The 27,979-nt window shown below is 42.6% G+C and overlaps 1 protein-coding gene across 1 annotated transcript in view; it reads left to right on the forward strand.

Annotated features, from left to right (window-relative positions):
- ADCY10 (adenylate cyclase 10) overlaps positions 1-27,979 on the forward strand; it is a 76,644-nt gene that overhangs the window by 25,420 nt on the left and 23,245 nt on the right. The window contains exons 12-18 of the mRNA XM_070496982.1: positions 2,823-3,097; positions 4,753-4,889; positions 14,734-14,862; positions 16,091-16,369; positions 16,507-16,797; positions 26,110-26,179; positions 26,439-26,670. Of these exons, the coding sequence (XP_070353083.1) occupies positions 2,823-3,097; positions 4,753-4,889; positions 14,734-14,862; positions 16,091-16,369; positions 16,507-16,797; positions 26,110-26,179; positions 26,439-26,670 (1,413 nt within the window). The remainder of the gene's footprint in view (positions 1-2,822; positions 3,098-4,752; positions 4,890-14,733; positions 14,863-16,090; positions 16,370-16,506; positions 16,798-26,109; positions 26,180-26,438; positions 26,671-27,979) is intronic.

Genomic DNA, 27,979 nt, shown 5'->3' on the forward strand with positions numbered 1-27,979 from the left:
GTCTGGCCTCTCCTTAAAGCCAGCCCTCTTTTTCTCTCCCTCTGTGTGAAATGCACTGTATCAAAGTGCTTATTCACGTAGGCTCTGTAGTCAGACTACCGATATTTGAACCCTTAGGCCTATGGCTTCCTACCCGGGTAACCTTGACCAAATGACGTTAAATCTGTCTGTGCTTTTGTTTCATCATCTATAAAACAGGGAAATAACAGCACCCAGCTCTCAGGGTTGTAAGCTTTAAATGACTAGATTTTGTGTATAACACTTTAGAACAGCGCCTTTTTCAATGGAAACACTCAGTCACTGTGAGCTCTCTCTCTGGGTAATCTCGTGCTTGTCCACTGTGTGTTGATAATCACCAGATTTACCCCTACTTCTCTTATAAGCACCAGAACCATATTTCCAAGAACCTTCTAGATATTCCACATGGATGTAGTAACTCACACTCAGTTCAGCGTCTAATAGTAAATTTATTCATTTTTTCCTATTCCAATGCCCTTTCTTCCTTGTTCTGATCGTGCTCCTTGGTTTAGTTCATGGCAAGTTCATCCACACATCATTTAAACTTACCCTTGCTCCCTTTCTCACCGGTTGCCACATCTGCCATATCTAGTCAGTGGCCAAGTCCCACTGGTTCTCCCTCGGGCCGTCTCTGGAATCTCCTGTCCTCTGTTCCTGCTGTAGTTCAGGTTCTCTCTCTTCCTGTACTATTTCCATAGCTTTCCAGCTTTCTGTTATTCAATTCATCCTCCACAGAACTGCCAGAGTGTATGCGAATCGCACCAACCCACGCTTTGTACTCTCCGAATAATTCCCAACGCTAATGAGATAAAAGCCAAAAGATTTTTTTTTAAACCTGGAGAAATGCTACTCATCCTTCAATGTCACCTCTTTGAAGACAACTTCCCAAATCGCTAGTCGTGACTAATTCCTCTTCCACCGTCCTTCTGTAACACTTCAAACATATTTCTTCTTGTGTTTACCATGCTCTCTTGCAATTCGTCACTTGTATGTGTGCCTCTCTCCCCAGGAGAGTGTGAGCTTCTGAAGGGTGGGGAACCTCCTACTCATTTTTGTGTCGCTGTTGACCACCAGAGGGTCCGGCACATTATAAATGGTCAATACGAGTTTGTGGTGTTGCGTTAAAGTTATACTACAACTTCCTCCTTCTCCACCTCAGGCACGTAAGCAGGGCAATATCGGTAATTTCTAAATGTCAGGCTGTGTTTACATCACAAGTATCCAGGAAGCTTCTTAAAAAAATACGGATTTATGAGTCCTACCTCTAAAGATTCAAAAGGGCTTGGATTGGGCTGAGGAATCTGTTTAGTTGTTTGCTTTTGTTTTAAAACTTCTCAATTGGTTTTGATGCACAATCTAGTTTGGAAACCACTGCTAAAGCTGTTCTTTAACTGTGTGCTATGACAACAATCTTTGGATCATCTACTCTCTGCGTGACCTTGGCAAGTTACTTAACCTCTCTGTGCCCAAATTTTCTCAGTAAATAGACTCCACCTCTTATGAATGTTATGAGGATTAAATGAGTCTGTTTATGTAAAGAACATCACACAGTGCTTGGAACACAGTAAATTAAATGTAAATCTTGGCTTTCATTCACATTAGAGAGACTCCAACTCAATGACCCCATTTTAACTATGAAGACACCCGGGCGTGTGATGTACTTTTGAATTTATACTCTTTTTCTTCCTGCTTTACTCTCCTAAATTCACAGATAATTCACTGACAAGGCCACCATACAACTAAAATTCACATTTCTGTCTGCCCCATATTTTTAAAGGTTTTAGCCCAAAACAAAACAAATGTAGTGCTAACCTCCCCGTTAATTAACATGTGCTCGGGGTCGGTGAAGAGCTGGATCTCTGGTAACAGAATGGGCTGTAAGAGCAGGTTTTTACGGACGTGTGATACGGCAGGTTAAAGCACTGCATAGTGGCTGTCCAATGAAGTTTGAAAGTAGCCTTTGCTGCTTTTGTTTATAAAAACACAGAGGAAAAGAAGGGTTAACCCTGTGTGCTCTCAGAGGGAACCCAAAGAAGACGAGAGCAGCCTGGAGCAGTAGGAGGGCGGCGGTGTTCTCTGCGTAGACGCCTCACACAGCGGAGATGCGCGGTCAGCTGTGCAAGGGGCTGATGCCAACATGCAAGCTCTGTATTTTGTTTAATACTGTATCCCCAGCACCTACAACAGTACCTGACCTTAATAGATGCACAATAAATGCTTCATGAGTGAGTAAATAATTCAGACTAGTTAGAGAAGCGTAGTCTACACAAGAAAACGGACACATGATCTGTTTTTAAGTGTAACATATACCACAATTCAAGCTGGAATGGCACAAACTGCCAGCAGGGCAAGGACTAGATCAGACTCCTTCAGCACTGTCTATCCAGCGTCGAGCCCGGTGGGTGCTCCCTAAGTGTGTGTTGAATCTATGTCTGTTGAATAAATGTCAAGTAGAATCCCCAGGAGACCGTCATTTGCCAGTAGATTAAAGTGACTGGTAGTAAACATCAGTTATTTTTATGTAATAGATAATGGATGCTTTTACTTGGCTACAACCCCATGTATCCTACAAATTTGTCTTATTCTTACACAAAGATTTGACCAAGTAAAAGTCCATTCCAGTCAGCTCTGTGCGAAGTGCCGCAAATTCAGGTTAGTAGAATCTAAATGAATACAAAGTTACTAGAAAGAAAAGATTTCATTTTGCACCACAAAACTCAGTAGATACATATGCATACCCATGCACGTGTGTAAAAACCCAAAGTCCTACAGCATTCTTCCTTCTGTCTCTCTGCCTCGTCCAGACAGTGAAAGAGGAAAGGATTATTTTTATCATCGATGAGGGCCAGTTTATTGATGCAGCCTCCTGGGCCTTTATGGAGAAGCTTGTCCGCACTCTTCCTGTGTTCATCATCATGTCCCTGTCTCCCTTCGTTGGCTTACCCTGTTCAGGGGCCAGTGCCATAATGAAGAACAGGAACACCACCTACGTCACCCTGGGCGCCATGCAGCCTAAGGACATCCGAAACAAGGTCTGCGTAGACCTCAGTGTCAGGGGCATCTCCAAAGAGCTGGACTCGTGAGTAACCTGTTTCTCTCCTGAGGTCTTGACCTGTCATGAATCCGTGTTCATTCCCCAGGTCCAGACTTCATCGGATTCCTTAAGATGTGTCAGAAAGCGCCTGCCTCAGTAGTCTTGCTGGTCTCGCCTTTCCAAAGGGCCATTCATCGCACTTGGTAGCATGGATGCTGCTCATCTTTCCCTTGTTATGGCCCACGTTGCGCTTTCTCAAGCCTTGTTCATGACGTTAGTGTTGTTTCCCTCTCATCATGCTGCACACGGGTATGCTCACTTTAATGAACAATGACTGAGGGCATCGCGTGGGCAAGCCACATGAAAGGCAAACTGGTAAACAGTAACGACCACAACCTGCAGCTAAGCAAGGTCTTACTCGGCTGACAATAATGTGGTCTGGCACTGGCGTTTCCTGTTTACGGCAGATGTTGAAGGCTGGCTCTCCAGGCAGCGCTGTCTGAGCTTCTCAGTGGTTCCTCTGCTGAGGTCTTCACAGCAGTGCCCTTAACAACACAGACAACGCCTCCTCTTTAGCTGCTGTTTACAACCCACCTTGGTACTGGCATCCATCTTTCTAATGAGGTTGCCTTGCTCTTGGAAGAAAGATGTCTTCAACGAAGTCTCTTTTAAAGTAACTCCAGGCATGAATTTGGCAGACTTGCTCCCTTTGTCTCTCTGTTTCTTTCTCTCTATGTATATGTATATATTTATTATGTGTATATAATAATATATATGCATTTACTTTTTAAAATTTTTTTGCTGAGAAAGAGTCACCCTGAGCTAACAACTGTTGCCAATCTTCCTCTTTTTTATTTGCTTGAGGAAGATTAGTTGTGAGCTAACATCCGTGCCAATCTTCCTCTATTTTGTATGTGGGTCACTGCCACAGCATGGCTGATTAGTGGTGTAGGTCCACACCCAGGATCTGAACCTGCGAACCTGGGTCACTGAAGTGGAATACACCAAACTTTAACCGCTCGGCCACGGGGCCAGCCCCTGCATTTACCTTTTGATCTCCAAATCCCAACTCTAGAAATCTATCTCAAAATTATATTGACAAAAACATGAAGTGACCAGATGGACTAAGTTTTTATTGAGGCATTATTTGTATTAGTAAAAGTCTGAAAACAACCTGAATGGACATCCTTCTAAGCAGATAGGCAGAATAAACTAGGACGCAGCCACACAGTGGAACACTGTATAGCAGTAAGAAGAAATGAGAAAGATTTGCTGATATGGAGGGATGACCAGGATGTATCGTTGAGTGAAAACACAAGGGGCAGTCCAGTGTACAGTACGTATAACATGCTGTCTTTGATCTAAGACAGGGGTGAAATGCAGGCGTGTGCATTTGTTTACATTTTCTAAAAGAAACATTGAAAAAATAAACCAAAAATTAATTCAAATGGTTACTTATAACGCGAGGAAGGGAAGCAAGATGGAGGATGTACCTTATTATATAGTTTTGGCTTTGGAAAGATGTAAACGTTTTACATAATCAAAAAGATGAAAGAAAAAGAAAAAAGGCAATTCCTAAAAACGGAAAACAAACCAAGAGAAAGGGAGAATGAGAAGAGATTATTTTTGAGTGATTGAGAAGATTCAAATATTATTTTTCCTTAAAAGGATGTAACCAGCTTGGCTTGTTTTGACTACAGGTACCTGGTGGAGGGGAGCTGTGGGATTCCATTCTACTGTGAAGAATTGCTAAAAAACCTCGATCAACACAGGGTGCTCATTTTCCAGCCAGTCGAGTCCGAGGAAAAGGCAAATGTGACCTGGAACAACCTGTTCAGTAAGTCCCACAGTTGGGTCTTTCTCAGCCTGTCCTGCAGAGAGGGTGGCAAGAACGGGCTGTCCCATAGGCTGCTTCCTGCACAGTCAGAGGATCTGGGGAGGCAGGAATGTTGGACCTGGTATCCCAGATTGTGAAAGCACTTAACATCGCCTGGGCCTCACTGAACTGGCGAAGGAATGTGCACCTGTGACAGACCTGAGAGAACCCTGAGGAATCTGAAGGCCCGGATCAGAACCGAAGCAGCATTTAGATGTTATCTGGGGAAAAAATTCCTTGTTTTTCAAAGGGAAAATTACTAGCTCAAAGTGAATTGTCAGCAAGGTTCCATGCTACAGAGACATACAAGACGATGAAGTTTGAGACGGTGGCACAAAGGAAGCCAGCTGGAATTTTTACAAACTACTTTTCATGAAAGGAGGAGGTGGGGGTTGGAGAATGGGGTAAGGACGCGAGCCAGAATGCAGAGGATGAGGCAAGGTGAACGGTAAGGAAGTTCTGCGGTGCATGTACAGCTTGTTGAGGGGGTTCGCAGTGGGGGAAAAAAATTCACATGCTAGCAGAAAAAAAAGGAAAGGAAGAGGACAAATGAACTATGTCTTGACATCAAGGAGACCTGTGAAGGTTGAAGAGATATCATCTCTTCCATAGAAAGAGAGAGTATACAGATGTAATCAAAAGAAAATCTTGGCCTTGAAGTCAGGGGTCCAGAGTTCCAGTGCCGCATATGCCATTTAATTACTGGTATTTTGGAACTAGCTACAACCTTTATTCGCAGTTACCTGCTATAAAATGGGGGTAAGGAACTCAAATTCTTTTTCATTTATTCATTCAACAAACATCTACTGAGCACCATCTGTGTCTGACGCCACAGTAGGCACTCTGGGGAGTGTCTTGGAGTATAAATGAAGTGACTGAATACAATAAGCCTTTGCTGCCTCATTGTTTTTTTTAAATTAAACTTTTTTGAGGTGATTACAAATTTATGTGCAGTTGTAACAAGTCCTGTCAAGAGATTCTTGTACCCTTTACCCAATTTTCCCCAGTGGTGGCATCATGCAAACTATAGTGAATACCACAACCAGGATATTGACATTCATACAGTCAACGTACAGAACGTTTCCATCACCATGAGGGTCCCTCATGTTGCCTTTTTATAGCCACCCCGCTTCTCTCCCACCCCTACTTCCTCCTCAACCCCTGGCAGTCAGTAATCTGTTCTCCATTTCTATAGTTGTGTCATTTTAAGAATGTTATATAAATGGAATCATGCAGCATGTAATCTTCTGGGACTGGTTTTTTTCCACTCAGCATAACTCAACCTGGAGCTTCTCCAGGTTGTCGTGTGTCTCCGAGGTGTGTTCCTATTACTTGCTGAGTAGTATTCCATGATATGGGTGTGCCACACGTTGTTTAAAACCAGTCACCTGTTGAAAGACATCTGGGTTGTTCACAGCTTTTGGCTATCACAGTAAAGCTGCTATAAGCATTGTGTACAGGTTTTCGTGTGAATGTAAGTTTTCCCTTCTCTAGAATAAGTATCCAGGAATGCAACTGCCGGGCCATATGGTAGTTACACTGTTAGTTAAAAAAAAAAAATAACTGCCAAACTATTTTCCCAGTGGCGATATCATTTTACATCTCCATCAGCAATATATGAGTGATCCAGAATTTTCTGCCATCCTTGCTAACATTCCATGCCACTATCTTTATTTTAGCCATTCTGATAGTATGTGGTGATAGCTAATTGTGGTTTTAACTTGCATTTCCCTAGTGGCGAATTATGTTGAACATCTTTTCGTGTTCTTCCTTGCCATCTGATATCTTCTTTGGTAAAATGTCTCTTCATGCCTTTTGCCCATTTTCTAACTGGATTTTTTTAATGGTGAATTGTGAGAGTTCCCTATCCATTCTAGATACTGGTCCTTTGTCGGATCTGGGGCTTGCAAACATTTTCTCCCATTCTGTAGTTTGCCTTTTCATTCCCTTCACACGGTCTTTCAAAGTTTTTTAATTTCAATAAAGTTCAATTTATCAATTTTTCCTTTCATGGTATGTGTCGAGTCTAAGAACTCTTTGCTTATTCCTAGATGCCAAACATCTTGCCCTCTGTGTTTTTGTTTCATAGTTTTATGTCTTACATTTAAGTTCGTGATCCATTGTGAGTTAGTTTTCATACAAGGTGTGAGCCTCGGGTTGAGGCCCTTCTTCCTTTCTCCCCCCTGCCACCCCAGTGGATATCCGTTTGCTTCAGCACCATTTGCTAAAGGCTATATTTTCGTCCTTGAGTTGCTTTTGCACGTTGGTCAAAAAATCGGTTGGACATATCCATGTGAGTGTATACCTGGGTTCCCTGTTCTGTTCAGTTGATCTAAATGTCCATCCTTTTGCCATTACCATACAGTCTTGACTACCAGGGCTATATAAGGAGCCTTGAAACCATGTAGACTGATTGCTCCTACTTTACTCTTTTCTCAAAATTGTTTTAGCTGTTCTAGCTCCTTAGTCTTTCCATATGAATTTTAGAATAATCTTGTCTGTGTCTACAAACAATCTTTCAGGGATTCTGATTGGAATTTCAACACATAGGCGTTGCATTGTACGTCAATTTGGAGAGAACTGACATCTTTACTGTGTTGTCTTCTAATCCGCGAACACAGTATGTCTCACTGCTTATTTAGATCTTCTTTGATTTCTTTCACTAGTGTTTTGTAGTTTTCACCACACAAACCCTAGGCATATTTTATTAGATTGAAACTTAAGTATTTCTTTTTTGAGGAAAGATTATGAATGCTGTTATATTTTTAATTTTGGTGCCTACATGTTCATTGCTAGTATGTAGAAATGCAACTGATTTTTGTGTGTCTATCTTGTTCACGCATCCTTGATGAACTCGCTTACTAGTTCTAGGAGTTTTTTATTTGGTAGGTTCTTCGGGATTTTCTATGTAAAAAGTCATGTTATCTGCAAAAAGGGACAGTTTTATTACTTCCTTTCCAATCTGCATGCTTTTTATTTCCTTTTCTAGCCTATTGCCCTGGCTAGAACTTCAAGCACTATGTAGAATAAGAACAGTGTGAGAAAACACCTTTTCCTTGTTCCTGATATTAGGGAGAAGGCGTTTAGTCTTTCACCATTAAAAAGCCATGAGCAGGACTGGCCCGGTGGCGCAGCAGGTAAGTTCACACGTTCCGCTTCGGTGGTCCGGGGATCACCAGGTCGGATCCTGGGTGTGGACATGGCACCGCTTGTCAAGCCATGCTGTGGCAGGCGTCCCCCATATAAAGTAGAGGAAGATGGACACTGATGTTAGCTCAGGGCCAGTCTTCCTCAGCAGAACAAGGAGGATTGGTGGCAGATGTTAGCTCAGGGCTAGTGTTCCTTGAAAAAAAAAAGCTGTTAGCTGTAGGTTGTTTGTAAATGCTCTTCACCAAGTTGAGAAAGTATCCTTTTATTCCTATTTTTCTGACAGTTTTTATCATGAATGAGTGTTGGATTTTATCAAATAATTTTCTGCATTGATTGCTATGATTATGTGCATTTTCTTTTCTGTTAATATGGTGAATTACATCAACTGGCTTTCAGATATTGAACCAGCCTTGCACCCCGGGATAAACCCCACCTTGTCCTGGTATATTATTATTATATGCTGCTGAATTCTATTTGCTTAATACTGTGTTAAGGAATTTTGTGTCTATATTCATGAAGGATATTGTTCTGTGGTTTTCTTTCTTTCACACTGTTTTTGTCTGATTTTGTGGTTAGGGTACTACTACCTTAATAAAATGAATTGGGAAGTCTTCCCTCCTCTTTTATATTCTGGAAGAGATTGTGTAGAATTGGAAAGAATTCTTCCTTAAATGTTTGGTAGAATTCTCCAGTGAGATTTCCTTTTGGGGAGTTTTTAAATTACAAATTCAATTTCCTTAATGTGGTGAGGCTTTTCAAATTATCGCTTTTATATTGTATCGATTGTGGTAGCCTATATTTTTTGAGGAATTGGTCCATTTCATCTAAGTTATCGAATTTATGTGTCTAGAGCTGTTCGCAGTGCTCAGGAGCCATCCCTTGGCGTCTGTAGGGTCTACAGTGACAGCCCGTGTTTCATTGCTGATATTTCTCTTTGTTAGTCTTGCTACAGATTTGTCAGTTTTCTTGATCTTTCCAAAGAATCCGCTTTTTGTTCCATTGCTTTGCTCTTTTGCTTTTCCGTTTTCCGTTTCATTGATTTCTGTTCTTCTGTTATTTCATTCTTTCTGCTGAAGTTAAATTTGCTCTTCTTAGTGGTGGGAGCTTGAATTATTGATTTGAGATATTTCTATTTTTTTTTAAGTCAGGGGTTTTAATTTTTTTAAATTTTTTTGAGGAAGATTAGCCCTGAGCTAACATCTGCTGCCAATCCTCCTCTTTTTGCTGAGGAAGACTGGCCCTGAGCTAACATCCGTGCCCATCTTCCTCTACTTTATATGTGGGACACCTACCACAGCATGGCTTGCCAAGTGATGCCATGTCTGCACCCAGGATCCGAACCGGCGAACCCTGGGCTGCTGAAGCGGAACATGTAACCGTAACCGCTGCGCCACCAGGCCAGCCCCACTATTTCTTTTTTCTAATGTATGCGTGTTAGTGGTACAAATTTTCCTCTCAGTACTGCTTTGGGTATGTCTCACAAATTTTTGATATTTTGTATTTTCATTTTCATTCTTTTCAATGTATTGTTTTTTACTTCCCCTGAGATGCTCTCTTAGTCATGGATTATTTAAAAGTATGCTGTTTAGTTTCCAAGTGTTTGGGTCCAAGATAACGTTTCTGTTATTAATTTCAAGTTTATCCATTGGACTTGGAGAACATACTCTGTATGATTTTAATTCTTTTAAATTTGTTGAAGTTTGTTTTACTGACCAGGACATGGTCTATTTTGGTTGACATTCTAAAGGCATTTGAAAAGAATATGTATTTTGCTTTCATTGGTAGACTGTTGTAGAAATGCTAATTAGATCCTGTTGTTTGATGGCGGTGTTGAGTTCTTCTATGCCGAGGGCTGATTTTCTGTCTAGCTGTTCTGTCAATTGCCGAGAGATAAATGTTCATGTCTCCAACTGTATTTGTGGATTTGTCTGTTTCCCTTTTCAGTTCTATCAGGTTTTGCTTCACATATTTTGCAGCTTTGTTTGATGCATAAACATTTAGGATTGCTATTTTTCTTGGTGTATTGACACTTTTATCATTATATGGTATTCCTCACTGTCTCTGGTAACTTTCTTTGCTCCAAAGTCTACTTTGCCTGATATTAATATATCTACTCATTTTCTTTTCATTAATATTTGCATGATATATCTTTTGCCATTCTTTTACTTTCAACCTGCCTATGTCATTATATTTGAAGTTTCTTATAGACAGCATGTAGTCGAGTCATGTTTTTAAAACCACTCTGATGATTTCTGTCTTTTGATTGGTATATTTAGACTATTTACATTGTATTTACATTTAATGCAAGTAATATATTAGGGCTTCAGTCTACCATTTTATTTTTTGTTGTATTTTTGTTCTGTTTTTCATGTCTCTGTATTTTTCCACTTTTCTTTGGGTTATTTGAACATTCTTTAGAACTCTATTTTGATTTATCTATAGAATATTTGAGCATCTCTCTTTGTATAGCTTTTTTTTTTTTTGAGGAAGATTAGCCCTGAGCTAACTGCTACCAATCCTCCTCTTTTTGCTGAGGAAGACTGGCTCTGAGCTAACGTCTGTGCCCATCTTCCTCTACTTTATATGTGGGACGCCTACCACAGCATGGCTTGCCAAAGGGTGCCATGTCCGCACCCGGGATCCGAACTGGCGAACCCCGGGCCACCAAAGTGGAACATGCGCACTTAACCGCTGCGCCACTGGCTGGCCCCTGTATAGCTTTTTTAGTGGTTTCTCTAGGTATTATATTGTATACACATAACCTATCACAGTTTGCTGATGCAAACCGTTGCTGGACCCAGTCCCAATGTGTGTGTGTGTAGGCTTCCCCAGACCAACAAACAGTTCTTAGACACCTTGCTGGTGTGTGAGAATTCAAGTCAATTGTGACACTATCTACCTGTAGATAGAATCAGATTCCACAGGTAGAGGGCTCCATCCCACAAGACTGCCCTCCACTTGAGATGCCAGTTGCAAGCCCAGGTGCTTCTGATCAACTGGCTATAAATCAGAGGTTCCCACGACCCCCTCCTTGGGTTCAATTAATTTGCTAGAACGGCTCAGGAACTCAAGAAAACCTGTTTATTCACTAGATTACTGACTTATTACAAACCATGTTAAAGGATATGAACCAACATCCCGCTGAAGAGATACTTAGGGTGAGGTTTCAAACCAAGGAGCTTCTGTCCTTACGGAGCCAGGGCCGGGCACAGTGGCACATGGAAGTGTTCTGGCTCCCCATTGTGGAAACTCTCTGAAAAAGGGCCAGTGAGTTGTCCTTTTGGGTTTTCTTTTTTGTTTTTTGCTTTTGGTGAGAAAGATTGGCCCTGAGCTAACATCTGTTGCCAATCTTCCTCTTTTTGCTTGTGGAGGATTGTCACTGAGCTAACATCCATGCCAGTCTGTCTCTATTTTTGTAATGTGGGATGCCATCACAGCATGGTTTGATTAGCAGTGTGTAGGCCTGTGCCCAGGATCCAAACTTGTGAACCCTGGGCCGCTGAAGCAGAGACAGCAAACCCAACCAGTACACCACTGGACTGGCTGCCCCTTTGGGTTCTTACGGAGGCTTCATTATGTGATCATGACTGACTAGGTCATTGGCCATTGGCAAATGATTCAACCTCTAGCCCCTCTCTCCTCCCCAGAGGCCAGGGGGGTGGGACTAAAAGTTCCAACCCTCTAATCATGTGGTTGTCTCCACTGGTCTTCAGGAGCTTTCCAAATGTCCCCTCATTAACATAACAAAAGACACCTCGATCACTCTCAACACTTAGGAAATTCCAAGGGTTTGGGGAGGTGTGAGGCAGAAATGGGGATGAAGACCCAATATATATTTCTTATAATAAATCACAATATCACAACTGGTGTCATCATTTTACCAGTTTAAGTATGGAAACCTTACCCCTTTTTACATCCCTTTACCCTCTACTATTTATAATTGTCTTAAACATTTCCTCTGCATATATTTTTTTGAGGAAGATTAGCCCTGAGCTAACTGCTGCCAGTCCTCCTCTTTTTGCTGAGGAAGGCTGGCCCTGAGCTAACATCCGTGCCCATCTTCCTCTACTTTATACATGGGACGCCTGCCACAGCATGGCTTGCTGAGTGGTGCCATGTCCGCACCGGGGATCCGAACCGGTGAAACCCGGGCTACCAAAGCAGAATGTGCGCACTTAACCACTGTGCCACCAGGCCAGCCCACTCTGCATACATTTAGAACAACACTAGGCAGTTGTATAATTTTTGCTTCAATTGCAAACATAATTCAGCAAACACAGAGGAGAAGGGAAATCTATTGTATTCACCCATATTTTTGCTTAGCCTCTTCTTTCTTCTTTCCTGGTGTTCCACAGTTTCTTCTTTTATCGTTTCCTTTCTTTTTAGAGAATGTTCTTTAGTGATTCTTTTAGGGTTGGTCTACTGGCTTTCAATTCTCTTAGTTTGGTAAGAGTGAAACTTCTTGAAAAAAAGATTTTTTAAAAAAAAGCAAACAACTTTCAGTGGTTTCCCATTGAGCTTACAGTGACCCCCAAACTCCCAAGCAGGACTGGAACTCCCCGCAGGATATAACTTCCACGCCCCTCTCTGATTCACATGATGAGATTATCCCATGAATTTATTTATCTGTCATTGATTGTTGGTCTCCCATCGTTAGAATGTCAGCTCCTCAGTCTCCAATCTTACAATGATGCCCAGGACCTGGAGGCACCCAACTGATGTTGTGGAGTGATTGAAAGAATGGTATCAGTGCTAGGTCTTACAAAGGGAAAGAGAAAAGCATAGAAGAGACAGGATCAAGTCGCACCCTTGCTCCCACTCTCCTACCTACCCCCCCACACACTCACACCTGGCCCCTTTTTTTGGTGTGCTGCCCTCCCTTGGTTTCCCTAATGCTGTACTCTTCCCGTCCCCCCTACCTCTCTGACTAGTCATCAGCTTGGCTCCTCTCCCTGGGTCTACTTGCCCCACTAGCACAGTCCTCAAGTTCCATTCTTAGCCCTCTTCTTTGCTAGCTTGGTACTCTCTCCCCAGTAGTTTTCAGTTGTTCATCTATTCCCCAGCCTCCATGTGTAAGTGTGAGTGCGCGTGTGTGTGTAATCTCCAACTGTAATCTCACTTAATCCAGACTCATGTTTCCGATTTCCCATTGGACTGTCCTATAGATCCCCTCAAACTCAACCCATCTGAAACTTACTGTATTACCCTCCATCGCATACTGCGCTTCCTCCTGTCTTTCCTAGCTTGATTTTTGGCAACATCTATTTCTCTCTCACCTCCATCACTATCTTGCCTATGCCTCATTTTCTCAATATCATTAGTATCCTTGCAGTACCACTCACCTCATCCTGCCCATCATCACTTGATATTCCATCGTTGTAGCGTCTGACACAGACTTCCTTCTATTCTCGTGCCTCTCCTACTTGCTGCTTCCAGTGTTACTTTCCTAAAAATAACTGGTTGGATTACTACTATTCCCTCTTCAGAAACTGTGACATTTCCCCATTGTCTATGGAATAAAGTCCAAACTTCGTAGTGCGATGTTCAATGTCTTCCATACTCTGCTCCCAAACTCTCTCTCCAAATACGTCTCCTGCAGGAGCACTCCAGGGCTCTACACACCGTGGCTCAGCTGCGCTGGTCTCCTTACATTCTCCTAATTGGTAACGTGCTCATGGCTTCTGTGCCTTTGCATTGACTGCCCCTCTATTTTCTACTTGGAATATCTCTTCATCCTTCGTGGTGCGATCAAAATACTTCCTCCTCCATGAAGCCTTTCTGAATCCACCAAGACTGAACTAACTGTCCTTTCTTCTCTATCCCGCAACATACTACTCGTTGCTCTTTACCTCTTAAATCACTCTTCCTGGTATTAGGACTAGTTACTTAAATCTCTGTCTCCATAGATTGTAAGCTCCTTGAGGGTTAAAAGCATGCATTACTCACATTTATAGCCTTCACAGGCTATGGTGAATAAAAAGTCTGTACGGTATTGACATGAACTCTCTGACACTTGCTGTTTGTGCCCATTCGCATGGCGCTCGTTTACTGCCTGCCAGTCTAGCTCGTTATGTATGGATCTCATCTCTCCAGGAGATTAGGAACTTAGCTATGCTCATCTTCGTATTTCCACATCGCCTATCACAGTGTCTTGCAACTCAAGTGTTACATGAATGACTGGAGGGAGAAATAAGTAATGCATTTTGGGGTGCCAGGAGACAAAATTACTAGGCAAGTTTACTATTCAAGCCTCACCATTTTTAATATCTCTTTCTGATAATAACCATGTCGTAAGCAGAGTACAGTCTCCCACAGAATGTGTTTGCATCTGATGGGTATTTGAGCATGCATACAAGATCCATCCTGATAATCTTTGAATCAAATTTTTGTAAAACTGCAGGTATTACAGAAGGAAGGCTTCCAATAGTTATTACCAATCCCTTTTTTGGGGGGTGGGGAGGCAGAACATTTTTAAAGTAAATTTAGATTTTCATATGTCGGTTTTACATAAAACACAGTATTCCAGAATACCTGATGAGCCAATACACATCTCTGCCTGCTCTTTCTCACATGAGATCCATCTCAAAGCTTATTGGAAAATCAGGATAATCACAGGATGATGACTCGACTTTTCTTCCCTTTTATCTTCCAATAGAGAATTTTGCTAAGCCAACAGAGGAATTAAAAATGTTCACTCTCAGTAATGAGGAGGAAAGTGAAGAATTCTGTAACCTCGCAAGTGGTGTCAGACTGAAAAACTTGTCACCACCAGCATCATTAAAAGGTAAAGAAAATTTGACGTGGTGTTCATTTTCTGGGACTTAAAATCCCCTTTTGCCATCTCTAGGATGGCTATCTAAAAAAGGAGAAAGGACAGTAGTAACAGCCTGCGGTTGTTGTCTGTTTTGTGTTGCCCCAGGCAGTGGGAAGTCTCCACGGTGGGCTTAGCTTTTCTCCTTCTAATTAGGAGCCACCTTCCCGCTGTGCATATTCTGGGGTCTGATTTGAACAAAGTTTTGCTTAATTGCATAAAAGAATGAGGTACAGTATATATTGAATTAAACAGAAACCAAATAGAGAAAACCCAATATTGAAACTCTTTCTGCCATCTACTTTTATAAGAAATGGCGAGCAAGGCAATTTATATCATGGCTGTATTATTATTCTTTAAAGAAAATTGGCTTTCAAGCAATGTTCTAGTACGCATTCAGCTCTAATCCATGCCGTCTATAAATAACTTCAAATGTTTCGAAGGATGACCTAGGGATGCCTCAAGGTTCTCAGTCTTCAGAAGAGCATCATTTGTGTTTTGTTCACGATGTCTACTAAAGCAGGAAGGTGGACTAGGGTGGCCTGTGTAGTGTTCTGTGGGCAAGTTGAGAAGTTCAAATATCGTCTCTGATGAGGGGGCTGCATTGGAAGGACATTCTGATCAAGATGTCCAGGAGGCCACGTGAGCTTTGATGCTTGAGCTTAGGTGAAAAGCTGGGTTTGGAGTAGGAACTTCCTGACACTTTGGCATGAGCGTAGAGATGACAATGGACTGTCACAAGAATAAATGAATCTCTGAGGAAGATAGAGAGAAGGCTTATTGGTAAGAGGTTCCAGGAGAAGGCGTAGCCAGTGAAGTAGATAGAGAAGGACCGGCTGGAGAAGTCAACACAGAACATGGATGGCGAGCCCTGCGTTTTCTGACTACTGTGGCCTGCAATGACCTCTCCTCTCCTCCAAACCCTTGCCACACTTTAACGCAAAATCAGAATACCTTGAAATCAATCCTATTTTTGTCTGACCACTGTGCTATTTGTATTTTTAGATCATAGCATCTACATCTTTTGTATTCCCAGCGTGAGTGCTATCTGTGAAGTAGGTACTAAGAAAATCCTTCTTTTGGCTTAGTTTGGCTGGGTTTCTGTTACCAAGAACTGTAGAACAGGACAGTTGCCCATCTCTAGAATGTATTTGATAAAGACAGATTACCACTTCACTGTCGTGTGGCTTTCCACCTGCAGAAATCTCTCTGGTTCAGCTGGATAGCATGAGCCTTTCCCACCAGATGTTAGTGAGATGTGCGGCCATCATTGGCCAGACCTTCACTACAGAGTTGTTGTTTGAGATTCTCCCTTGTTGGAACATGAAGATGATGATCAAGGCCCTGGCGACTCTAGTGGAATCCAACATCTTTGATTGTTTCCGGAATGGCAAGGAGCTCCGAATGGCTCTGAAACAGAACACGGCCTCGTTTGTGGTGAATTATCGCTCCCTGTCTCTGAAGCCCAGTGAAGGAATGGGTGAGTAAAGCCTGGAAGTGACCCATACTTCCTGTTAGTTAAAGGGACATCTAGATCAAAGAACTGATCTCGGTTAAGTAGCAGGAGTTGATTCGTTGCCCAGCGCCTGGCTGAAAAAACCTTTCTGTTCTCTCTAGCTCATGGAGAGGAGGAAGAGCTTCGTGAGCTGGAAAGCGAGGTGATCGAGTGTCACATCATTCGATTCTGCAAGCCTATTATGCAGAAAACAGCCTATGAGCTGTGGCTGAAGGACCAGAAGAAAGCCATGCACTTGAAATGTGCCCGCTTTTTAGAAGAAAATGCTCACAGGTGTGACCACTGCCGAAGTGGTGACTTCATTCCGTATCACCACTTCACGGTGGACATCCGGCTCAACACTCTGGACCTGGGCACCATTAAGAAGATGGCGAAGTCCCATGGATTTCAAAGTAAGCTTACTCTAGTCCTAATTAGTCCTAACTACTCCTGGGGAATGTGGAGGCTAAGACTTAGAATGAGTGAGTCTGGACCTGGAGGGTTTCAAGCCCCCTGAGGCTTGGGCACAGCAAACGCTGAGACGCCAGCAGTACCGGTCAGTGGGGCAGGGGAGAGCTGGCAATGTGTGTGTAGCCAAGTCTAGCAGAACCAATCTCACTGTGAGACTCTCAGGGAGGAACTGGGGACAAGAACTCTGGCAAAATGGAATGTGATCAGAGCTCAAATTAAAGTGTCCAAAGGGATAACACAAATTCAGCCTGTCAGCGCCCAGGATTCGAACCAGCGAAACCCCTGGCGGCCGAAGCGGAGTGTGTGAACTTAACCATTCGGCCACGGGGCCGGCCCCATGTCAGTCTAGTTTGAAACAAGGTTCCAGCAAAAAAGGAGTATGAGTGAGAGAGAATTGTGCAAGGCTAAGCAAGTCAGGGCTCCAGAAAAGAGGGCTTGGGTTCAAGACCATCTGTGAGGCAAAAGTGAAAAAGGTACAAAGTGATAGGACAAATCAGCCATTCAACCTGGGAAAACACAGTAGAGGATCCAAGGGGTGCCAGGGCCCAGGGACTCAGCTCCTGCAGACATGACAGGTGTGAGACTCGGGCAGCAGCCCCAATTCCTGCCCTCACTTGTGGGTGGCCAGGGAGCACCCAGTGGGCTGCCTGCCCTCACCAAAGGCCTCAGTGATTATGGCTAAATCTGGTCGGGAAAGCAAAGACTACAAGTAGAGGATTTTTATATGTTAAAGGATATTAAAAATTCGGAAGAAATGTATGCAAAGTGCCTAGCACATAGTAGGTACAAAATAAATATTTATTCTCATTCGTTCTCTATTTTACACGCATTTTTATTTGGTCCTCATATCACCCCTCCACGGTGGTGGGCTATTTTCATTTGATACACAAGAAAATTGAGCTTCTGGATGATAAAATAACTTGTCCAATGCCAGAGAATGAGTGGCAGACTTTATGCAACCCCAGATCAATCTAATTCCGAAGGTCATGCTGTGCCCGTTGCACCTGAGCTTCCCAAAATGCAGGGTTGGACTTTTAGGTAATACGGGCCAAGGAGATTGGAAGAAGTTCATAGCTACAGCATCAGGTATGAGTCAGAGAGCAAGGACGGTGACTTGATCAAGAGGAAAGCAGCTTTGCACCCTGGTCCCAGCCTATTCTTGACCCTGTTTACTAACACCTGCCTATCTCCCTTTTCAAAAAAGAGAAATCGAGCTCTAGGTTCAGGCCTTCGAGTCTGGATCATGAGGATTTCCAGCCCCCTGAGGGCTTGGGCGCAACGATGGTGAGACGTCAGCTGGAATCTTAGACTTAGCAGGGAGGACTAAGCAGACTTAGCAGACGTCAGCAGGGACGATGTCAGGGCAATGTACATGTGGCTGAGTCTAGTGCTTATTATTAGCATTGATTACATTTCCCCTCGTGCATTATGTTTTTCCAAAATTGGAAATGTTTTAGTATTATTATTATAGAAGTACTATGTGTGTAACATGATGTTGAACTTGAAATTTGTACCAAGCACCAAGATACAGGGGATGCTGCAATCCAAAGTGAGGTAATAGACGGACATACAGAATTTATGAAAGAAACAGCTGTGGGTCAGTTATCATCCTGGATCCCTCATCCAGAGCCAAGACATAAGAGTGAGGAGGAGTGTGGAGAGAGCCAGGGTTAGTGAAGAGATGTCTTTGGGGGGAACCGATGAGGTTGTGCGTGCCCTCCTCAGCTTGGTTGCTTCCTTTGTCACTTCAACCCTAGTAAGGTGTCTTCCTTGGAATCAGGTAGAGGACACGGAAGACTGGGGCCTACCTCATACCTAAGAAAGCTAAAGTGGCCTGTGGCTGCACCAGGACCAACGTGCCCTCCCAGAGTTTGGGAAAGGATGTGTGAGAGTCTCCCATGGATCAGATATAGCTCACCTGGGAGAAAAAGCCAGACTGGAGGCATTTAAGTCCTTCCCCAGAGTACCCTTAGGAATGTGAGAAGAGTCCTAGATCCTTGGAATGGATCGAGACTCAAAAAAAAATTACAGTTTTTAAGAGGAACATGAGGATTGAAAGAGAGTGAACCGCTAGAACAAAACAGAGGCTAAGAGAGCAGGCTGTGGAGAGCTGAAAAGGATGCACGCCCGAACCCAGGAGGCTTCAGGGAGGGGTCCCAACACAGGGCCATAGTCCATAGTCAAAGAACCAGTGAGAGTATCAGTAGGAGAGAGCTGACTGACAGAGATATGAGAAAGAGGAGAGAATATTCCACACTGTGTGGGATCAGCCTTATTATGTATATATTATATATGAAAAGGTATATAAATATACATTTGGGGGGCTGAAATCAGCTGGCATCTAGTGGATAGGTGGATCCGAGCAGTTGGTCTGAAGCAGGCTGGCCAGGGTCATGAAGGAAAACACCTTGAGTTGGCTGGGATCCTGCGGTCTACCTCACCGCAGTCTAGCTCGGGAGCGTATGTGCCCAGGTGTGTCCGAGCGATGTCTGCCCTTTCACCAGCACCTCCACCCGAGTGAGCCCAGGGCTCTACTATTTCTCTTATCAGGATTTTTCAGCCGCTTAAAAGGCTATCAACTAGACATCTTTAAATACAGACTTTTTAAATTTCCTAAAAGTTTTACCGTGAATACAACAATCTCAAGACCCGCTGTCCCACGCGTCTTCAGCAGTTCTTCTCAGGGGCGACGTTCAGCTTAGCTGTTTTTTCAGTCATCACCTCCATATACCAAATGATGTGTTAATAATGCTTTTTAAAAGATCGAATTCTGACATTATCTATTGTCTTGCTGTGGTAGGTGAGGATTAAACTCCGCTATGCCGCTCCTCAGCACCTTCCCCCAATATTGTTGTATTACTATCGTGAGATAAACCCATCAAGTGTTTGCATTATTGAGACTAGGTAAATGCTGCCTATTGCAGAATCGAGGAATATACTGTGAATAGATTTCTTAACTAAAGTCTATTTTTCCTGGAGTTTCTAGGAGACTTTTCTTTTTTCAGTGTCTTCCTTATAATACCCTGCTTCAATCTTGGCTGGACGCTCTGTCTGTCTGTTACCCCTCAGTCTCCCAAAGTGTGGGGCATGCCTTTGGGTAATGATGGTGAAGGACGTCATTGGAAGAGGTTCAAGGATGCAGCCTTGGATCAAGTGGTGACGTTGGTCTTCTTCCAGGATCAACAGCTCTTGGAATCCTTCCTGGACTCTTTCCTTCCACTTGCTCTCCCTACTGCATGAGCGACCACTCAGAGGAGTGGTCTTCTAGACGTGTGTTGAAATCTCATCTAATGTTTCATTAACTCACTCAACAAATACTGAGTTTCTACTGCGTGCCACACCCTGCGCTAGGCCCCTGAGCTGCATCAGTGAACAGAGCAGCAGTCTACTGGGGAGAAGCAGACAATGGAGAAGAAAACATCATAAAGCAGTAAATGCTAGTGTATGTTATAAGTGATAGATCCGAAGGAGGAGAACAAAAAGGGTATTGGGTAGAACAAGGGGGATTAGAAGTGCAGAGCCCCTAGGGTAGCCTCCAGGAGAGGTAGGATCCGTAGAAAGACAGAGGAAGTGGGGGACTTTGTTGTATGGAGGGCTGGAGAAGAGCATGCTAGGCAGGGAGGTAGCCAGTGCAACGGCCCTGCGACAGGAATTGACTCTCCATTGAATACATTGTGGGTTTATGCTTTTAAAAATTATTTCGTTCTCATTTTATTGGGGTAAAATGTCCTGGACCTGGAGGTATATGAGATAAACAAAAGAGGTCAGTCTGTCACCAGAACCGAAAGTCTTATTTCTCAGTCTTTGAAACTATCAGGTGAGCAAGTGATATTTTTGCTTTCCTCCTTTCTTCTGAGAACCCATAAGCATTTTGCATATTTTTTTCCTTTGGATTTTTACAGATTCTCTTTGAAGTAGGAAACTCTTTTTTTTTTTTTTTTTTTGAGGAAGATTAGCCCTGAGCTAACATCTGCTGCCAATCCTCCTCTTTTTGCTGAGGAAGACTGGCCTTGAGCTAACATCAGTGCCCATCTTCCTCTACTTTATATGTGGGACGCCTGCCACAGCATCTCGTGCCAAGTGGTGCCCTGTCCGCACCCAGGATCCGAACTGGTGAACCCCGGGTCGGCGAAGCAGAACATGCAAACTTAACCACTGTGCCACCAGGCCAGCCCAAGGAAACTCTTAATATTTTGTTTGTAATGAAGAAAATTAAGAACTAAAACTAAAAATAATATGATTCACCCAAGGGGTAAATGATAATAATGACAAAAAGCATGTCTTGTATACCCCAACTTTATTTGCTTTATCTAGCCAATATTGCTCTTCTCTGCATCTCATTCTATCACTATTATAATTTGAAACATAAAAAAAATAGGATTTTGAATAATAAAGATCGTATATGAGAAACCCACAGCCAACATCACACTCAACAGTGAAAAACTGAAAGCCATTCCTCTGAGAACAGGAACAAGACAAGGGTGCCCACTCTCACCACTCTTATTCAACATAGTAATGGAAGTTTTAGCTAGAGCAAATAGGCAAGAAAAAGAAATAAAAGGCATCCAAATTGGAAAGGAAGAAGTGAAACTGTCACTATCTGTGGATGACATGATTCTATATATATAGAAAACCCTAAAGGATCCATCACAAATCTATTAGAAATAATTGTCGAATACAGTAAAGTTGCAGTATACAAAAACAACATACAAAAATCAGTTGCGTTTCTATACAATAATAATGAACTAGCCGAAAGAGAAATCAGGAATATAATCCCATTTACATTCGCAACAAAAAGAATAAAATACCTAGGAATAAATTTAACCAATGAGGTGAAAGACTCATACACTGGAAACTGTAAGACATTGAAGAGGAAAGAAACTGACAGAAATTGAAGGAGACGTAAAGAAATGGAAAGATATTCCGTGCTCATGAATTGGAAGAATAAACAGAGTTAAAATGTTCACATTACCTAAGGCAACCTACAGATTCAACGCTATCCCAGTCAGAATCCCAATGACATTCTTCACAGAACTAGAACAAAGAACCCTAAAAATCTATGTGGAACAACAAAAGACCCCAAATAGCTAAAGCAATCCTGAAAAATAACGAACAAACCTGGAGGCATCACACTCCCTGATTTCAAAATATACTACAAAGCTATAGTAATCAAAATAGCATGGCGCCAGCCAGAAAAACAGACGCACAAAAGAATGGACTGCCACGTGCAAAGAATGAAAGTAGACTGTTATCTTACACCATACACAAAAATTAACTCAAAATGGGTTAAAGACTTGGATGTTAAGACCTGAAACCGTAAAATTCCTAGAGAAAAACATAAATAGTACACTCATTGACATCAGTCTTAGCAGTATCTTTTCAAATACCCCGTCTGCTCAGGCAAGGGAAACAAAAGAAAAAATAAACAAATGGGACTTCATCAGACTAAAAAGCTTCTGCAAGGCAAAGGAAACCATCAACAAAATGAAAAGATAATCCACCAACTGGGAGAAAATATTTGCAAATCATATATCCCACAAGGAGTTAATTTCCAAAATACATAAAGCACTCATACAACTCAACAACAAAAAAACAAACAACCTCATCAAAAATTGGGCAGAGGATACTAACAGACGTTCTTCCAAAGAAGATATACAGATGGCCAACAAGCACAGGAAAAGATGTTCAACATCACTAAACATTAGGGAAATGCAAATCAAAACTACAATGAGATATCACCTCACACCCATCAGAATGGCCATTATTAAAAATCCAGGAGGGGCCGCCCCATGGCTGAGTGGTTAAGTTCTCGAGCTTTGCTTTGGTGGCCCTAGGTTTTGGCAGTTTGCGTCCCGGGTGCAGATATGGCACTGTTTATTAGGCCACGCTGAGGCAGTGTCCCACATAGCACAACCAGAGGCGCTCACGACTAGAATATACAACTATGTAATGGGGGGCTTTGGGGAAAAGAAGAAGGAAAAATAAAGAACTTTGGCAACAGATGTTAGCTTAGGTGCTAATCTTTAAAAAAAAAAAAAAGGCAAGAAATAAGTATTGGAGAGAATGTGGAAAGAAGGGAAACCTCATACACTGCTGGTGCGAACGCAATCTGGTACAGCCACTATGGAAAACAGTTTGGAGATTTCCCAAAAAATTAAAAATAGAAATATCATATGATTCAGTTATTCCACTTCTGGGTATTTATCCAAAGAACATGAAAATACTAATTCAAAAAGACATACGCAGCCCTATGTTCATTGCAGCATTATTCACAATAGCCAAGACTTGGGAGCAACCCAAGTGCCTACCAGTGGATGAATAGATAAAGAAGATATGGTATACACACAGTGGAATACTACTCAGCCATAAAAAAAGACAAAATTGTGCCATTTGCAGCAACATGGATGGACCTTGAGGGTATCATGCTAAGTGAAATAAGCCCAGATGGAGAAAGACAAATGCCATATGATTTCACTCACGTGCAAGATAAAAAAACTCATAGATAAGGAGAACAGATTGGTGGTTATCAGAGGGGAAGGGAGTGGGGGAAGAACAAAAGGGGTAAAGGGGCACAGACGTATGGTGATAGATAAAAACTAGACTATTGGTGGTGAACACGTTGTCGTTTATACAGAAACTGAAATATAATAATGTACCCTTGAAGTTTATACAATGTCATAAACCAATGTGACCTCAATAAAATAATTCATAAATATATATATAGGATGTTTAAGGAGGAATAGCACTTTATTTTTACTCATTGATTTTTTTCGACAAATGTGCATTTATTCAGCAAATATTTATTGAGTATCTACTATGTGCCAGGCAGTGATGCAGCTCTACGGGGGATATAGTGGTGAAAATGACAGATATGTGTCTATTCTCATATATTTGAATTGCAATGAAGGCTGATAGACAATAAACAGATTAATAAAACCATCAAGGGGCCTTGTAGGCCTTGATATGTAGTCTGAATTTTATTCTAAGTGAATTGGAACATATTGGAGAGATGTTGATTAGAATTTGTGTTGGCTGCATACAACAAGGACCCAGCTAGAGTGGCTTAACTTTATTTATTATTAAATGTATTTCTTTGTCGTGTAAAATGCTTGTCTCATCACTTGGACTAATCATCAGAGACCCTTGGTCCAAAATGGCTGCTGGAGTTCTAACCATCATGTTCACGTTTAACACTTAGAAGAGGAGAAAAGAAACCAAACAAATGGAAGGGATGTCCCTCACCTTTTAAGGAATTTTCTACAAGTCCTACCCAATACTTCCTCTTACATCTCATTGACCAGAACTTAGGCATGTGGCTATATGCAGTCACAAGGAAGGCTGGAAAATATAGCTGCCCTGAGTAAAACTGAGTTCCATTACTAAGGAGAAAAGGGACTATGGAAGTTGAGATAGGAAACCAGCAGTTTCTGCTACAGAGATCTGAATCATGTTTTTACAAACCCATTCTATCTTCTCTAGAGAAAACAGATTGAAGGGCATAGGAATAGAAAGGAGATCAGTTTTTCACACCTGTCCAGATAAAATTTGGCGATGGACCAGGATGGTGCTAAAGTAAAGATGGACAGAAGACGATGGATTCAGATACGTTTTCGGGTAGAGTCAATGGGACTTCCTGATAGACTGAATGAGGATCGGGATGAGGGAAAGAAAAGAATCATAGATATTGCCTGGGTTTTTGCCTTGACAAAATGGTTATATGGCACTGGCGCTTACAGAGACATGGGGAAAGTTATAGCGAAGTTATAGGGAAAACTTAGGTGGATGTAGGTTTATGGAAGAGAGATTCAAAAGTTCTGTTTGTTAAAAACAAACAGAAAAGTTCTGTTTATGTTAATTTTCAAATACCGTTAGGCATCCAAGTGGCAGTTGCCAAGGACGCATTTGGATACATGAGTCTGTAGTCAAGGGTAGGTAATCAGGTCTTAGAGATATAAAATGGAAAGTTATTGGCATATGAATGTAATTTAAAGTCATGGGCAGATGAAATTACAGCAGGGAGAAATTTGGATAGGACCAAATGAAGGCTTATCAACATTTGGAATGCTGATAGAGGAGTAGGAGCCAGAAAAGTGAGCAGCCAATGAGCCAGGGAACCAAGGGAATGGTTGTTACAAAAGAGAGTGGTCAATTGCATTAAACGCTGCCAGAGAGGTGTAATAAGACGTGGACAAAGATGTAACCTTTGGATTTGGTGAATGGTAGCCACTGGTAACCTTGACAAGAGCAGTTTTAGAGGAATAGGAGGATAGAGGCATAATTCAATTTATTCAGCCTCTAGTCGCTAGAGATGCACTAGATGGTAGTCCAGGAGGCGAGGTGGGCAAATTCATCCTTCTACACTGTGACAAGGACCGTGATGGAGGTCTGCACGGGGAGTCGGGCACGCGTGAGCTAGGGCACTAATTCTAGGGGGCAAGGGCACGGAAGGCTTTCAGAAGAAGGTGGTAACTAAATGCTTAAACTGCACTTTTGGAAATTAAACGATCTCTGCAGCAACGCGTTCACCGTGGAGCCAGGGGACCTGGGTCCCGGTCCCACCTCCGTCACGAACATCCGTGATCTGAGACAAGTCCCTTCCGTTCTCCCTCAACGGAGAAGTGGCTAGATTAGACAACTCTCATTTGTTTTCTCTTTTACGATCATTATGGAATTTCTAACCTATTGAAATATGGCTGGACTGAAGGTTTTAAATTCAAAATTCTCTGCCCTTTTGTTGACCTTTTGGGGTATTACATTTAAACGTTCGTATTTCTCCACTAGAAACTGATGTCTCTTTCTTCAGGATCATTAATTCCTAGTTTCAGTTATTGCAGGGTAAATGAGTTAGGAGGACGTTATCATCTACAACAAACCCCAACATTTCAGTGGCTTTACACAACAGAACAATAGTTTTTTCCCTGTGTAGACAATGATCCAAGAGTTTTGACAAATAGCCTTGCACAGTCAGGCAGGGACCCAGGCTCCCTCCATTCTGTGGTTCTGTTCTCCCTCAGAGCCTCTTGCTTTCCTGTGGAAGAAAAGGGTGGAGAAGATACCTAACCACCTCAGCTCACAAGTGACATATGTTACTTCTGCTCTGATTCCATTTAAACCAGTCACACGGCTTTCCCTAAGGTGCAATGGGAACGGGTACAGAGCTTCTGGCTGGGCACAAGAGACTTTGGTGGACAATAGCCATCTCTGCCACATGGAAACTTTCAATGACCCAAACAACTCATTTGTTTATTTTCTAGCTGAAGAAGAGATCAGCTTTTCCAAAATAGAGATTCCTAAGAAATCCGCGATATTTCCTGAAAGTCTCAGGTACGGGCGTATATCGTTGTTCAGGAGGCAGAGCACAAACAATTGTCGTTAAATTCAGAACACTGTTGGGGTCATTCGTCTGGTCAGGAGTCTGGCCGCAGGTGGGGGAATGTCGGGAGGTGTGTGCTGAGTTTGGTGAGTAGTATCTACGTTAGACTTTATCATCTTGCTCTTTTATTAGTTTTTAAAGATATTTTCATCTTTTCATCATTACTATATCTACAAGTTATTACTCCTAATTTTTTCTGCCTTTGGACAGTTCTGAAGAAATAAGAGAAAAGATCTTGAGTTTCCTTGACATCATTATACTAAAAATGAAGACGTCTGAGGAAGACATCATCCCCCTGGAATCTTGCCAGTGTGAGGAAATCCTTGAGATCGTCATCATACCTCTGGCCAACCATTTTCTGGCTTTGGGAGAAAACAACAAAGCTTTATATTACTTCCTAGAAATCGCCTCTGCGCATCTCCTCTTAGGTGATAATTACATGGTAAGCTGTTTCCACCGGATTCCCTCCACCCTTGAGAGCTGACAGACCACAGAGCCAGAAGGGAAGCTGTTGTGTGCTTTTTTCTTTCTTCATGTTCTTGATTCCTGCCAGCACCTCCTTCCTTTGAAAATCAAATTGCTCAGAAGGGAAATGACCTGAGGTTGAGGAAAGTGAGAACAAATTGCCACTAACATTATACATCACTTAAAATATTGCCACCTTTAGAAACTTGCCATGAATGGCCTACCTATATGTGGGGGGGTGCATATCTCATTTCCACAATGATGCAGACAGGACTCGTGGTATCGAAGCTTCAGTTTCAGCAGAGTCTTCCTCAGTAGCATCCTAGCGGCATCCGCTGTCTTCCCCACTACCTGTGCGCACAAGTACCTGGGGGCTTTGGAAAAGTACACATCTGGCTTCAGGCTTGTGACCTCCCAGGAGGCTCACCCACTTTGGTCTTCATGTAATTAGTGCTGAATTATCACACACACCTTTAGACTACCAAAGTACTAATGCACGTTCCTCTAGGATAATTGTCAATGAGGCTCCAGGGCAATGTGCCCTTAGAAATGGGGGGATTAGAGACTAGAACGAAATTTAAGAATTCCTTGTTGAGTGAGTTGGGAAGCGCCGAGCTGGTTTCTTTACTGCTAAGACATATGTAACTCTCCCAGAGGGTAGGGCTGGGGCTGGGGCACACTGTGTTTCTCGAACTTATTTGACCTTAGGTCACTTTTCGTAGAGCAGCTGGCTGGACTAAGCTTCTGTGAGCTCACTTGAGGAAATGCCTTTCCGGGCCTTTCTCCATCTGCCGCCATCCAGCTCCAGGCAGAGCTTCACACGCCTCAGCGGCCCCGCCTGTGGTCTTCACACCCACACTGGGGGGCAGTTCCGTGTTTTACAGTTGCTGTGGATCACAGCAACCTAATCAGCCCTCACACCTTAGGTTTACATAAAAATTAAACCATTACAAATGCCAGTAAGCCTCTATTCTCTCAAGTATTTATGTTAAGAATGAAAGTCTCCCATGCATATTTTATACACCTATGTGGGGATATGGCCAGTGAGTCCCAGGAAGAGAAGGTCTAGGTGGGCTTGGGGGCCACCTTGCTAACCCTGTGCACACCCCCATTTCCCTCTGCAGGGAGTGGTGGATGCTCAGGAAGACAATGATTGGAAACAGAGCCCTGAGCAAAGTCCCAGAATGTGCCGTTTGCACCTGCCTCTCCCATCAAAGAAAACTTGGTAGGACTGGGGCTGGCGGCCACCTCATGTCTCCCTCCTTCTGCCTCCCACTCACACCCCT

This window comes from Equus asinus, chromosome 25 (genome assembly GCF_041296235.1).
Source record: "Equus asinus isolate D_3611 breed Donkey chromosome 25, EquAss-T2T_v2, whole genome shotgun sequence".
NCBI classification, from domain to species: Eukaryota; Metazoa; Chordata; class Mammalia; order Perissodactyla; family Equidae; genus Equus; species Equus asinus.